Source organism: Stenella coeruleoalba, assembly GCF_951394435.1.
Source record: "Stenella coeruleoalba genome assembly, chromosome: 13".
Classification (NCBI taxonomy): domain Eukaryota; kingdom Metazoa; phylum Chordata; class Mammalia; order Artiodactyla; family Delphinidae; genus Stenella; species Stenella coeruleoalba.
Window position 1 is genome coordinate 74,931,281 of NC_137159.1, and position 15,254 is coordinate 74,946,534.

General features: G+C 37.0%; 1 protein-coding gene across 10 annotated transcripts in view; it reads left to right on the forward strand.

The window, feature by feature from the left end:
• Positions 1–15,254, forward strand: part of PUM2 (pumilio RNA binding family member 2) — a gene marked incomplete at its 5' end in the record, with an annotated part of 92,576 nt that overhangs the window by 13,332 nt on the left and 63,990 nt on the right. For 5 of the 10 annotated variants that reach the window (XM_079940551.1, XM_079940550.1, XM_079940552.1 and 2 more), the window contains one exon: positions 7,890–7,958. In XM_079940551.1, the coding sequence (XP_079796677.1) occupies positions 7,908–7,958 (51 nt within the window). Of the gene's footprint in view, positions 1–7,889; positions 7,959–8,861; positions 9,003–15,254 lie in introns of those variants that run through there. The other 5 variants (XM_079940546.1, XM_079940549.1, XM_079940553.1 and 2 more) reach the window with 2 other exon arrangements.

Genomic DNA, 15,254 nt, shown 5'->3' on the forward strand with positions numbered 1-15,254 from the left:
CCCTGCATTGGGAGCATGGAGTCTTACCCAGTGGACCACCAGGGAAGTCCCAGTTTTCATGTAATTTTGTTGTTTTTGTAATGAATGCATGAGGTAGCAGCAGCCTCTAGGTATTACAGGACCAGTTTGGAGAAGTAGCGCCAATGGGAAGTTGCACTCATTTTATGTTTGGTAAATGTTTTCAGTTGTACAAAAAGTCTGAGGAAAAGTCTTGTTTATGTCTCTATAAAATGAGCATTGTGTATTCATATATATGAAGGCATTTATAAACAGTCACTATCCAGATATTAGATGATTTCATGATCTGAATTTACATTTCATAAAATATAGAACGATTTTTTTCATTCAGTATATATTGAGCATTTTGGTGGCTAAGACACAGTTCCTAGCCCCTTTAACTCCAGAGTTTAATTACTACTATGGCTTTAAAATAGAACTAATTATAAAACTATAAAAATGTAATTGGTGTTATATGCTGGTGCTTTAATACCATTTATTGTAGCTTTAAATGGTTTTTGCCCCCCAACCTATTTTTTATGGTAGGCATATGGTAAGGAATTGGATCAGATGTTACCTAAGAAAATAATGCATATTCTTGGTTCATTACACCAACTATTTGTAAACCTTTTGGCTTACGCATTAGTAAATATGAAAACCCACAAAACTTAACCAAGTTGTTATTTGAAGTACTTGATCTGTTTTTCTCACATAATTAGTAATGTTGTCTACAGAAAAATTAACTAATACTGTTAAATTTTAGAACTTAATAAGACACTCTTCTTTTGCTAAGAAACATCATAACCTCAAAAACTATTAACTTTTGTTTGTTTGTTTGTTTGTTTGCGGTACGCGGGCCTCTCACTGTTGTGGCCTCTCCCGTTGCGGACGCGCAGGCTCAGCGGCCATGGCTCACGGGCCCAGCCGCTCCGCGGCATGTGGGATATTCCCGGACTGGTGCACGAACCCATGTCCCCTGCATCAGCAGGCGGACTCTCAACCACTGCGCCACCAGGGAAGCCCCAAAAACTATTAACTTTTTAATTTAAATTTACCTCAAGATTACACATGGTCTTGTCCATAGAAAAGTTTCTATTATGTATTTTCTATATTAGCAAATTCTAATTGTTTAAGGAAATAATATTGGAAAACTTCATGGCTTAATAATGCAGACCAAAAAAAAAAAAAACAATGAAGACAGACTTTACACCCCCAAGCAGTATAGTGTGTACTGTAATTCTGGGATACATTTTCTTCAAGGGAACTAGTCAGGTCAGTATTATATAACTGATAGCTAGATACTCCATTGCTTGTTGAAAGAAGAGATTGTTCTCTTTCTTCCTTAGGTCTAACCACGCAGGGGAGAGTTGTTAAATTATGTCCAGATTCTTTTCCCTTGCCATCAGGTGACACCAGCGCAGAAATTTTAAGAGTCCTTAGTGGCATATGTGTGACCCCCACCCCTGCAGTTTCATTATGGTTAATATGAAGGTCATTGCAGAAGAATCGAAAGTGTTTATTTTCTTTGTATCTCATTGTTTTGCCTACTTTCTCCTCCATTTGCGTTCTCATAGTTGAAATAAATAACACCTTAAACTGAAAGGCTGAGCTTGAGTCTTGCTTTGTGAGTTTTGTTTTGTCTTTTTTTGTGTGTGTGTGATACGAGGGCCTCTCACTGTTGCGGCCTCTCCCGTTGCGGAGCACAGGCTCCGGATGCGCAGGCTCAGCGGCCATGGCTGATGGGTCTAGCCGCTCCGTGGGATGTGGGATCTTCCCGGACCGGGGAACGAACCCGTGTCCCCTGCATCGGCAGGCGGACTCTCAACCACTGCGCCACGAGGGAAGCCCCTATCTTGTTTTTAAAGTCTTTTCCCCATAACCCACCCTGGTCATTGAAAGAAAATAATAAAATAACCTCCATTAAACGTAATATGAAATTCCCGTTCATTATTAAAATAAAAAATGTACATGGTGAGAGTATAAATGAAAAGGTTGAAAGCAAAGCCCTGATGCTTAACTTTGGGTCTGCTCGAGTTTGAGAGTGAATTATCTGCATTTGATTTTTTGTGGAACAGTCGAGAGTAAATGCACGAGAGCAGAGGTCAGCAAACTTTGGCCTACAGGCCAAATCTGGCCCACCAACTGTTTTTGTTTGAACTGCTCTCTAGAATTGACTTTTAGAATTTTTAATGGTTGGGGGAAAAAATCAAAAGAAAAATAATATTTTGTGACACATGAAAAAATATGGAATTCAGACTTCACTGTTCATAAATAAAGTTTTATTAGGACACGTTCGTGCTCACTCATTTTCTTATTGTCTATGGCTGCTTTTGTGCTACAGATGCACAGTTGAGAAGTTGAGGGACCATATGGCCTGTAAAGTCTAAAATGTATACTGTCTGGCTCTTTACAGAATAAGTTTGTTGACCCCTGCACTAGGGCATGATTCACCACAAAAGTATGTGGATCCATATAGCTAAGATACCTCTCGCATTTATCCAGAGTTTCTTTACCTTATTACCTTATCTGTTTGGACCACGGATGAAAATGTAGAAGTAAGCAAAGAAGAGGCTTTGGTAAAGCTCTGATGCTTTTATTCCTGAGAAGATTTCTTTTTTTTTTTTTCAGTTTCTCGAATTTATTGTTCTGTCCCTCTCTTTGTCTCTCTTTGTACCAATACCATATTGTTTTGATCTCTTTAGTTTTATCATAATTTCAGTTCATGTTGTACAGTCATCTTTTAAAACATCAACTTTATCGAGGTCTAATTTACATACACTAAAAAGTATATGGTTCACCAATACCAATCAATCTATACACTAATGTAACAACCCCAGAATTAATATACAGAAGTACTTCTTTTCAGGTAATCCTCTCTGCTTCCCAACCCCAAGCAACCACTGATTTGCTTTTTGATACTACTGATTCATTTTGGAATCACACAATACGCATTCTTTTGTGTGAAGGTTTTTATTCCACATTTGAAGATTCATCCCTGTTGTGGCACTGTTCGCTCCTTTTTATCAATGAGCAGTACACCATCGTATGGCATAACAGTGTGTTTATCCAGTCATCTGTGTAGAGGCGTTTCTGTCATTTCCATTATAAAGATGCTCTAAATAGGTACAGGACTTTATGTGGGCATAGTCTTCATTTCTCTTAGGTAAATGCCTTGGATGCACATAGCTTGATCACATGGTAAGTGCATGTTTAACTAAATAAGACACTGCCTGAGAAGATTTCTTAAGTCTACTCCTTTTTTCCTAATAAAAATCTCCTTTCTTTCATTCATAGATTATACAGATTTATTGTAATAAACTAAAAATTATGATATTTTTAATAGCTACACTATACTTTATAGATGTGTTATATCACTTAAATATTGTGAGGCAGTTATGCAGCTTATAATTTCAGGATCTGCAAGCAACACTGCTACAAACATCTTTGTACATAAAACTTTTTTGTATTTAGGTTTTCTTTTTAGGATTGATTTTCAAAGTTAGGGAGATGGGCTCAAGATGTACGAACCTGTATATATGATGCCAAATTGCTTTCCTAAGAAAGGATTGTAACTTTAGAATGTGTTTTTGTGTTTGTTGGAGGTAGTTTCCTTCTTAGAGCTTATTTACTCTTACAAGTCTACCACACTCATCTGAGGCTACAGATTACTACAAATTAAAAGCAACCTAATTAGAAAGGTCAGAAGGGATACTGTATGTTCAAGTCAAGTGATATTTAACCTGACAAGGCAGGAGGCTGAAATACTAACAGAAGCATACAAGAAACACAAAACATTGAGCACCCCAAGAGTCTCAGGAAGTATCAGTTCTTTCTCGAGTAGTATGTAATGATCTTAATAGTAACTAGTTATTTGTTTAGCACTTTTTATTAATTGCTCACAAAACACTTTTGGATACATTATCTAGTTTGATCTTCACAACAGATAAGTAAGATTTAGAGGTTGGACAACGGGCAAAAGTTAAAACTCGAACTCTCATATTCTGAATTAAAATCACATACTCTTTGTACTCTACCACATTATCTTAGATATAAAATTTGTCCATTCTTTCTTCAGGATTGCAGAATAATGAATCCATTTTAGAACTATTTCCATCCTAAATAATAAGAATCTTATGTTTTTGGCCCTAGTGGAATAATTCTTAATAAGGACAGTCTGTCCTCAGAGGATACAGGTAAATAAGATGTCACATGGGAGATTTTTTTTTTAATGACTGTAATTGATGTGATCTTTGTATGTTGAGCCCAGATTTCAGGGCTTAATATCATTTAGTGTGTGTTCATAAATTGAATTATGAACTCAAAATTATATGGCTGCATTGTCAAGTTGGTAGGATTTAAATTTGAAGCATTCTTAAGAAATTAGAACACCTCTTTAGGTGATTGAAAGTATCAATACATGATTCCTGATAACATGTCAGCAGTATCTCAAAGCTTTCAAAGGATTGGCCATTAGGTTTGGGAAGCAGTTGATGCTTGGAAGAAGTTGAGGCTGTAATGGGATGGGAAATCTAGAAAATACAAGGTCTATAAAATGTAAGGTTTAAAGAAAGTGAAATCACAAATGTAAATCATCTTAAGAAAAAGAATATAAAGGACATCGAGTCTAGGGCAATATGGAGACCCTAGGAATTATTTAAATAGAAAAATAAAATGGACGCTGCCCAAATTTAGGAAATTTTAAAGAAACAAGGGAAATCAAAGATGGTTTGAGCAGACCATACTAGACATTAGAATGAATTGTGTCGTGAGATGTAGAACTTTGATTGCGTGACTGAGAAGTGTAGGACAGATTTGGACTAAGATTCCTTTACTTAATCAGATAATTGGGGGCCCCTCCAAACTATATATGTATTTAAGGATGTGCAGTTGTTCCTCAGTATCTGCAGGGTATTGGTTCCAGGTGCCTCCCCAGCCCAATACCAAAATCTGAGGATGTTCACGTTCCTTGTATAAAATGGTGTAGCATTTGCATATAACCTGTGTGCATACTAGGGTATACTTTAAATCATTTCTAGATTACTTATAATACCTAATACAATGTAAATGCTTTGTAAATAGTTGTAAATACAATGTCAGTGCTATGTATTGATAAATAATTACCAGCCCTCAGGGAATTTAATTCCCTGCTTTTTGGAACTTTCTGGAATTTTTTTTTTTAATACTTTTGATCCCTGATTGATGAAACCTGCCAATGTGGAACTCATGGATATAGAGGGCCAACTGTATAATGTTGTGTGATAAACGAGTATTTTGATCTCAAACTGAGTTTTGTTTTAAATCACTAGGTGTCATGATGGTATGGCTAGAGATATTTTTTATAGTAGGTATTGGTTGTACATGTAAATTGGTTCATCTACATATGTTATCAAACTCATAATAAAATTTTTGCTTTACATGGGCTTATGTGTTTTGAAGAAATTGAGAGGAAAAACTAGTCCTTTGTACTTATGCACATACTTAGCATTTCTGGTGCTCTTAATTCCTTCCTGATTTGAGTTTCCATCTGGTACCCTTTTCCTTTAGCCTAAGAATTTTTTTAAGGGATTTTCTGAGGTGGAAGTCTGTTTAACAAATTTTATTTTCCTTTTATCTAAAAATGTCTTTTAGCCTTTATTCTTGAAGGAGATTTCCATCAGATAAAAATTCTAGGTTAGCGTTTTTCTTCTTTCAGCCCTCTAAAGTCTGTCCTTTTTATTCTGGTCCCCATTGTTTCTAGTGCGAAGTCAGTGGTCACTCATCATTTTTCCCCTTTTTGTAATGTTTTTCCTCTCGCTGCTCTCAGGATTTTCTCTTTGATTTTCAGCACTTTTATTATGATGTGCGTAGATGTGGGGTCTCGTTTTTGTTTTTCCTGTTTATCTTGCCTGGGGTTTGCTGAGCATCTTTTTTTTGCGGTACGCGGGCCTCTCACTGTTCCGGCCTCTCCCGTTGCAGAGCACAGGCTCCGGACGCGCAGGCTCAGTGGCCATGGCTCATGGGCCTAGCCGCTCCGCGGCATGTGGGATCTTCCCGGACCGGGGCACGAACCCATGTCCCCTGCATCGGCAGGCGGACTCTCAACCACTGCGCCACCAGGGAAGCCCCTCACTGAGCATCTTGAATCCGTAGATTTTGCTTTCATCAAGTTTAGGGGAATTTCTGGCCCTTGTTTTTATTAATTGATTGCGACGTTGGGTCTTCGTTGCTGCGCGCTGGCTTTCTCTAGTTGCATCAAGCGGGAGCTACTCTTTGTTGCGTTGGCAGGCTTCTCATTGCGGTGGCTTCTCTTGTTGCGGAGCACAGGCTCTAGGCACGCGGGCTTCGGTAGTTATGGCTCGCAGACTCTAGAGCACAGTCTAAGGAGCTGTGGCGCACGGGCTTAATTGCTCCGCGGCATTTGGGATCTTCCCAGACCAGGGATCGAACCCTTGTCTCCTGCATTGGCAGGCAGATTCCCAACCACTGCACCACCATGGAAGTCCTGTGTTATTTGTAGATTTTTTTGATGACAGCCATTCTGATAGTTGTGAGGTGATATCTCTGTTGTTTTGATTTGCATTTTTCTAATAATTAGTGATGTTGAGCATCTTTTCATGTGCCTGTTAGACATCTGTATTTCTTCTCAGGAAAAATGTCTATTCTGGTCTTCTGCCCATTTTTTGATTGGGGTGTGTGTTTTTTTTGGCTGGGGGTGGGTTTTTTTTTTTTAATTGAGTTGTATTGGCTGTTTATTTTGGATATTAACCCCTTGTTAGTCATATCATTTGCAATTATTTTCTCCCATTCTGTTGGTTGTCTTTTCAGTTTATTGATGATTTCTTTTGCTATGCAAAAGCTTTTAAGTTTAATTAGGTCCCGTTTGTTTATTTTTGCTTTTACTTTGTCTTAGGAGACAGATCCAAAAAATATTGCTGCGATTTATGTCAGAAGTGTTCTACCTCTGTTCTCTTCCAAGAGTTTTATGATTTCAAGTCTTACATTTAGGTCTTTAATCCATTTTGAGCTTTTTTTTTTTAATATGGCATGAGATAATGTTCTAATCTCATTGTTTTATAATACATGTAGCTGTCCAGTTTTCCCAGCACCACTTGCTGAAGAGACTGTCTTCTTTCCATGTATACTCTTGCCTCCTTTGTTATATAGATTAATTGACCGTAAGTGCATGGGTTTATTTATGGGCTCTCTTCTGTTCCATTGATGTATGTGTTTGTGCCATTTCCATGCTGTTTTGATTATTGTAGGGAAAGGAATTATTCTTAAGGAAACCTCTGAATATTATAATTACTCCCACAGCAGATTATATGTTGCTTTGAGGTAGAACTGGATCACCACTGTAAAAAATTTTTTTATCATTGTTATAAGATCCACAAATAATGAAATTCTGAGAAATTTTGAGAAATCTTAAAGAAGTAGTGCGAAGTAATAATTTTGTAATAGGAATTACAACATTTTTTTTTAAAAGAAGATAACTGGGGATTTCCCTGGAGGTCCAGTGGTTAAGACTCCACGCTTCCACGGCAGGGAGCAGGTATCCAATCCCTAGTCCGGGAACTAAGATCCCGCGTGCGGCGCAGCATGGCCAAAAAAAAAAAAGGTAACTGTATTTTAGTACGTGAGCTCACTTCTTTTCTTTTGCGCAGGAAACTAGTAGGGGTTTCTTTTGGCACACAGAATAATCCAGGAACCGTTGACCCCAGGTTTCCCACAAATTTTAGTGTAGATTACTGTGGTGCTCTATTTAGGAAAACCTGTCTTTATAGAGAAATGGATTCTTGTCCATCTCAGCTCATGCTGTAACATCAGTAATAGCAGCAGTGTAATATAAAAATAGTTGATGCAGTCTGTTGTTCAAATTTTTCTTTCTACTAATGTTTCTTTTTGTTATTTAACAGGTTTGATCTGTGGATGAAATGAATCATGATTTTCAAGCTCTTGCATTAGAATCTCGGGGAATGGGAGAGGTAAATATTTATGAATACTAAGAATGTATACCTCACTTCGATTATTTAAGCCATTGAGACTTGTTTTTTAACCATAAATCTCCTTGAAAATAGTGGTTATATCTTCCAAATGATGTGGGCTTTTAAAATCTGTGGTTGTGGGATTTTTAGCTTTTTTTTTTTTTAACTTTTAGCGGTAATTTTAGTGAGGTTATTTGTGTCTAGTTGATTTGATTGACCTGATAATGTCTTCTATTTTGGTAATGGACCATAATTACTTTGATCAGAAAAGAGCCTTCCTTGATCTTTGTCCTGCTGTTTTATATATGTATGCTATGTTTGCTTTAGCCACACTTAATTGTTCACTGTTCTTTCTTACAAAAATTTCTCCTTGTTCATTGTTTGCTTAATAAACTTCTAATCCTCTGCAGGACTCTACTGAAAAAGACTCTTTATTGTCCCATTGATATCTGCAGTAAAATTAATTCTTCATCTGACTTCTCATGGATCTTTGTACATACTTTTATTATATTACTGGTTACAGTTTATTTGTTTTATATTAGTCTCCTCTGTAGATTGTTAGCTTTGAATGACTAGGGCACAGTGGGCACTCTAAAATTTTGGCTTTTATCAGTCCTGTTAATCTGTGAATTTTCATTGGGGCATCCCATTTAACCTCACCATTACATAATTTAAGACATCAAAACTACTTAGTTTTCCATATACCTAATGAATATTTAGAAAACTTTAATTGATTATGAAAACCTTGCGGTCACATTTTGTTTTGTCATGTTCTGTAGTACTAACATAGTGTGGACTTTGATAATAGAAAATAACCGTGAACAGACCTAAGATGTGTAATTAACCGCTTGCTCCTGGAGATTATTTTACTTTGGTAGACCTTCATGAGACTCACTCCATCCAATGCTGTGCTCTTCAGATGCAGAAAAAGAGTCCAGTCACTCTTCTGGGCCACAAGAGGGCACCCTGCAGCTAGCTAACCCTCCCCTTCTTCAGAACAGCGTTTTCCAAAGAGTTTGTCATTTTCAGAGGACTGATTTAAGGGTGAGTTAAGGTGCTTAAGCATAAGTATTGCCAAAGTAAACTTGTTAGTCCAGCGCTTAAGGTAAAACTCTGGGCCCTAAGAAAATTTGAGAGAGGGAATAATTTTTTAGTTAAAAAAGAACCTTGTAGCTTCACTGCGGTGCAGTGGCGGCTTAGGCATTATTTACACTATGGGTGAATAAAGAGAAGCAGTTGAAAAGGGCTTTTGTTTTTTTTCCCTGTTACTTGTTTTCTTTGGTCTTTAGAAAGCAGAATAACATATCTTAAAAGCAGGTTTGAACAGTGCTTCAGCCTAGTCTGTGACAAACTTGAACTTGATTTTCTTAAAGACCAGATAAAGTCACACCCTTACCTTGATTCTGTTTAGACCCCACGACGCTTTACTTTGCAGATCTACACTGTGTATGTATTTACAAATTGGCTCTTTTTTTCCCCTCCCTTTTTAAGTAGTATTTGATAAACCCAAAGACATGTTGGCAGTTTAAAAAAAAAATGTCGTGATCAGAAACAGTAGTTGAGAGAGTTTAGGTATTTGGGGGGTGGAGGGAGGGGTATTTGAGGTTTTTGGAGAAGAGAGGCTGGTTTTAATAGCATGTTAAATGATCCAAGCTTAAATCTAGGCTTTTCTTAATGGGAATGTCAGATATGCAGAGTAAAAATGGCTAGGGTTAGGCTGTCTGGTTTTTTGGCAGGTAGCAGCAGGTCAGTGCTTCTGTGACCTTCATCTATTAAAAATGTATTTTTAAATAAGCTGTTACTCACTAATTAAATTTTTTTCTTAACAGTTTACCAACTAATTCTGTTACCTCTAAGAGATAGCTAAGAAACCTGTTGAGGTTTCTGTCTCTGGGTTCTCTCTCCCACAAGCCTTTCTATCTTTCCTCATCTCGCAGGCAGCAGGGAACCTTCTGGGATTTCCTTCTTTGCCTGTCTCTCTCTCACCAGTCTTCTCCTCCTTTCCTGACAGGTGAGGTTTTTTGTTTTATCCCAGAATTCATTCATTTTAATAACCTAAAAGCAGCCTTGAGTTTCTGGCTCTTGAGTTTTCTAAAATTGCTTGTTTATTTTTTTTAATGCGACATCCTTTTCTTATATATTGCCCTATCTTGACTTTTTCTTTAAAGATAAAGCTTTACTTATTATGTCTTAAGTTGCTGTAAATCTATAATGTACAAAGCACTGCATTACATACAGGGTTATTTTCAAATGTACTGGGTTATGTAGATCATGATAGCTTTTACTGACTCATCATCAGAAGGGCGGTTTCTTCTAGTTGTTCATCCAGAGTAGGAACAGATTTGTATTCATCCATTCATAAACTCATCCTTTCCAATTTTTTCCGTAGCACATTTTTGTCAAAAGGCCTAACAGTTTGTGTTATGTCACATGGCTTAAAAAGAACAAAGCTAACCCATAGGCGGTTGAACTCAGCTTCATTAGTGTGGTGTTTTAAAACTATACTGCAGAGACACATACCTTTATTTTTATATATAAAAATTAAACAGGAACTTTGTGTGTGTGTGTGTGTGTGTGTGTGTGTGTGTGTGTGTGTATGGAAAAAGAGGCTCCTGCCTGAAATTCTTTAGGGAACCCAGAATTTAACTTTAAATCACTGAGTTAATGTGTTTTGGGGGAGTATTTTCATAGCTTAGTATGATAAAGCTCCCTCCTTTCTTTTCTGACACAGTACTATTTAAAGAAAACATTAGAGAAAATTTATGTACTAAGATCCCAGGTAGTATGGTGAAGTGGAAAATGTACTGGAGAGAAGAGTAAGGAGACTTCTGTTTTCTCTCAGATCTATCATTAGTACTATGTATTTCTCTCAGATCTATCACTAGTGCTATATCACTAGTGACAAAGACTGACTTCTTTGAAGGTAGTAATAAGAATAGCTTTTTGTATGAATCACATATACCTCCCAAATGCTCTAGCTCTGATCTGAGCTGTTAGGGATAACTGGAATGGAAATCAGCTGTTTTAAATAGCTGATTATCGCCAATGTCTATAAATCCCTATATTAGACATTCTATCATAAACTTTATCCACTCTAATGAATTCCCACATTATATAGTCTGAATATCCTGATAACATCTTGAACTGTTTTATTTTTTTCATTATGGCTAGTCGTGGCCTAATAACTGAATATTTTTAGAAATATTGATGAGTTAGACTATGATTGGAAAGAACCATCTTCTGTGGTAGTTAAGTGTAAAGAAAATGGGCTTTAGAATTAAACAGTTATGGTTTCAGCTCCTAATGCTGCCACTTACTAGCTATATATGTAATCTTACATGTAATCTTGGATAGTTTATTTAACTTCTGATTCTGTTTCCTTACGCAAAATGTGACTTTATTAGGCAACTTTTTTATTGATGTAAGTAGTGTAGTTTCATGATCCCCTAGGATACTCAAATTTAAAAAGAAGGCAAACAGCTATAGACAAGATTTTTGTAATGAATACTCCTATAATCATTTAAAATAATCAGCCAATTAAATGTTGCTGGCCAGCATGTTACTCATGTTTTAGAATCTTAAAGGATTCATACTTTTCGTAGTGAAGATACGTAATATGTATGTTTGCCACGTGCTAGATGCTGTTCTAAGTAGTTTACTTATATTATTTCATTATTGCCTCATAGAAAACTCTATAACAGTAGCTTTATTATTATCCTTACTTTACAGATGAAGAAACTGAGGCTCAGAACAGTTATTTAACTGGCCCAATACCAAGTAACAGTGCTTGAACAGCAGTTGGAACTCTTGAGTGCCTTGACTGTTTACAGTACTGCTTCCCATTGGGAGTGATGACATCTAATAATATTTGCTGCTGATATTAAGGGATATTGGGAATGTAGAAGATTTGGGGAAGTAGTATGATTTGAAAACATTAAGTATTGATATCTTTCATCAACGGAAAAGATTAAAGTCTGGAAAAGCACCATTCTGGAGTTCTCTTGTGGCTGTTGTTCTACACACTTGGTTATTAGCATCTATGCCTGCCTATCTTTTATGAACTTCCATTGTAAATAGAGTCACCTTACATCCTAATTTGCCCAGACTGTCCAGATACGTGTTTTCGTGGCATAATTGTTAATAGCACTCCCTTTCTCAGAAATGTCCCAGTTTGGATGTTATATGAACACTATAATGTAGACATAGAGCCTTCAAGTTCTTTTAATTCTTAGGATTATATTAATTTGGTTGACTTGGTGATTTTACATAACAATTTTTTTTTTTTTTTTTTTTTTGCGGTACGTGGGCCTCTCACTGCTGTGGCCTCTCCCGTTGCGGAGCACAGGCTCCGGACGCACAGGCCCAGCGGCCACGGCTCACGGGCCTAGCCGCTCCGCGGCACGTGGGATCTTCCCGGACCGGGGCACGAACCCGTGTCCCCTGCATCGGCAGGCGGACTCTCAACCACTGCGCCACCAGGGAAGCCCTTACATAACAATTTGTATTAGAAAAATCTGAAGTGTAAATGCACCTCATAGTATAAATTCTAGCAGGAATTTTAATAATTATTTTGCGGTAGTATACTATCGTGTTGACTGATTTCTTTGGAGATGGAAAAGGGCAAGCCATAAGTGCTTCTTGAAGGAAAGAACTAATAAACTGGTGGATAATGGAGGGATGAATTTGTATGTCCACCCAATCATTTCTGAGTTGGAATGATGGAGGAGTAGGTTGATAAGAAATACTGAGTTGCTTGACCTTGGTTTAGAGCTTTTGTGAATTAGGGAACTAATTTGAAACAGTATTGGATAATATGTTTTACAGATCTTCAAGATCTCTTAGCCCTTGTTTTTGTGCTCTCCCATTTCTACTATAGTAAAAGAGTCTCCAGGGGCAAAACACTACTTTTATTGCTATTCCAACTTTTGTACCACTTAATCTTTTCTTTTTTTTTTAACTGTTCTATCCTGGATATCCTGAATTGTTGCCTCCCCCTATATTTAGTCCATTTTAACTTAATTCTTGGTCACAAGCCAGTAGTTTCTCTAAAAATATTTGAAATCAGTGTCTATACTGTCACAGCTGTTTCTAGAATGGTGATAAGGGCCTTTGTTAGGAAAAGTGTTAATTTTATTAACTACTAAATTGTTTGCCGGTCCGTGATAACTTATAAATGTTTGCAAAATGAAGAGACATTCATAGCCCAGTGCCTGGCAGAAAGTAAGCACACTGGGTAAGTGCTTGACATAGACTCCCCCCCGCCCCCAGTTTTACAGTTTGGGTGTCAAAGCAGTGATCTATGAACTACTACTGTACTGCATGGAATCTTATCCCAAAAGACTGGAATAGGCCCCTCAAAAAGATTCTATTATTTCTTTTACCTCAGAAGATTAGTTTGTTTCAGCCGCTTCTATGTCTGTAATAAATGCTTCTACTAAGTTGTTATAACTTCATTTCTGATTTCTTATTTGTTATCCTTATTTTGCTATTAAAACATTTTTCTTTATGAAGTGTGGGATAAAAGCATTATTTGCTCAGGAGCCATTTCCTTCTGCCTGAAATGGCTTATTTATACAGTACTTCAAAGGGATTAACTTGGGTTTTACTATGAATAAATGTTCAATTATTTAAATATATCAAGTGCAGTGTTTTAGTACTGTATTATCAGATTTACATTTTGTTTGAATATTTTCATGAAACTTTTATAGTGAGATTTTTAAAAATCGCAGCAACAGAGGTTGTATTTTACCGAGATCTTTATTAGAGCAGATTATTGTTTTAAATGTCTGTATTTTAGGGAATTCCCTGATGGTCCAGTGGTTAAGGCTCTGCCCTTCCACTGCAGGGGCACAAGTTAGATCCCTGGTCATGGAACTAGGATCCCTCAAGCCATGCAACGTGGCCAAAATAAGTAAATAAAGTCTTTGAAAATAATAAAAATAAGTAAAGAAAATGTCTATAATACAAATCATTTGCAGCTCAGGAAGATCCTAACATGCAAAAAGTTTTCTTTCTTAAAATAGCAGTAAAATTAACAGTATTTAGTTTAGCAAAAGATCCTCGGGATATATGCCCAAATTGAATTTTCCCTCCTCCCTCTAAAGCTGCTTATCCTGTTTTTTTTTTTCTGTTTTGGTCAGTAGTATCATTTACCTCATTACCCACATTTTAAACTTTTATTCTTTTTATCAACCTCCCCTTATTTTTAAAAAATATTTATTTATTTGTTTATTTGGCTGTGTCGGGTCTTAGTTGCAGCATGCAGGATCTTCATTGCCGTGTGCAGGACTTTTTAGTTGCGGCATGCAAACTCTTAGTTGCGGCATGTGGGATGTAGTTCCCTGACCAGGGATCGAACCTAGGCCCCTTGCATTGGGATCTTGGAGCTGTAGCTGCTGGACCACCAGGGGAGTCCCAGACCTCCCCTTATTTTTATTCATATTCTGTTGACTCTCCTGAATGTTTCTGAAACCCATTTTATTTTCTCAGTTCTTTCTGCCAGTTGTTTCAGTTCTTGTCATCTTGGCTTTGTTGTAATTCTCCTTAACGATTTCTTTGCCTCTAGTCTAGAATATCCATTATTCTTAGAACTTACAACTTGAATTGTTTTCTGAAACACAGTGTCACTCTTCTGCCATCCTCTCTTGAGTCCCTGTTGCTTCAATGTAATATACTATTGATATTTCTTTAGCGTGTCTTTGAGGTTCCTCATAGTCTGTCTAGATAGCTTTAACAACATCAGCTGCCACATCTGTTCCTCCATCTCACACCCTATTCTACAAACTGCATTTTCTCAAGTTGTGCCTCTGTTCATAATTTCTTGTGTCCTCCCCACCTTACATTCACACTTTAAACCCCCAACAGACATACAGTCTTATCTCTCAGACCCAAGTCAGGTTTCACCTAAGTTCATTTTATTATGGTTAGTTTATATTTGTGAGCTCTCTGAAGATAAGGTCACCAGGCCCTTAAGGAGGCAAACACAGGTAATTTAGTGTGATAAGTGTAGTAATAGAAGTATATACAGGTTTGATTATGAGGACCTAATTATGGGCTGAGAGGGATGGGTGTCTTACAAATGCTTATTTAAATGTCAAATGCATGTTTTAGAAACCAGTCTGTTCTTTTCAAACAAACATATCCTCAGTTTGCCTTCTCTGAGTGTCAGGAAAGGTAGAGAGGGGAGACCTGGATGAACGTTAAAGTCTCATTAGGAATTGGCCAAATGTACATTTTGAATTATTGAATGCTTATATCAACACAATTTTTATATGCTTGTGTATGTTAACAGTATAG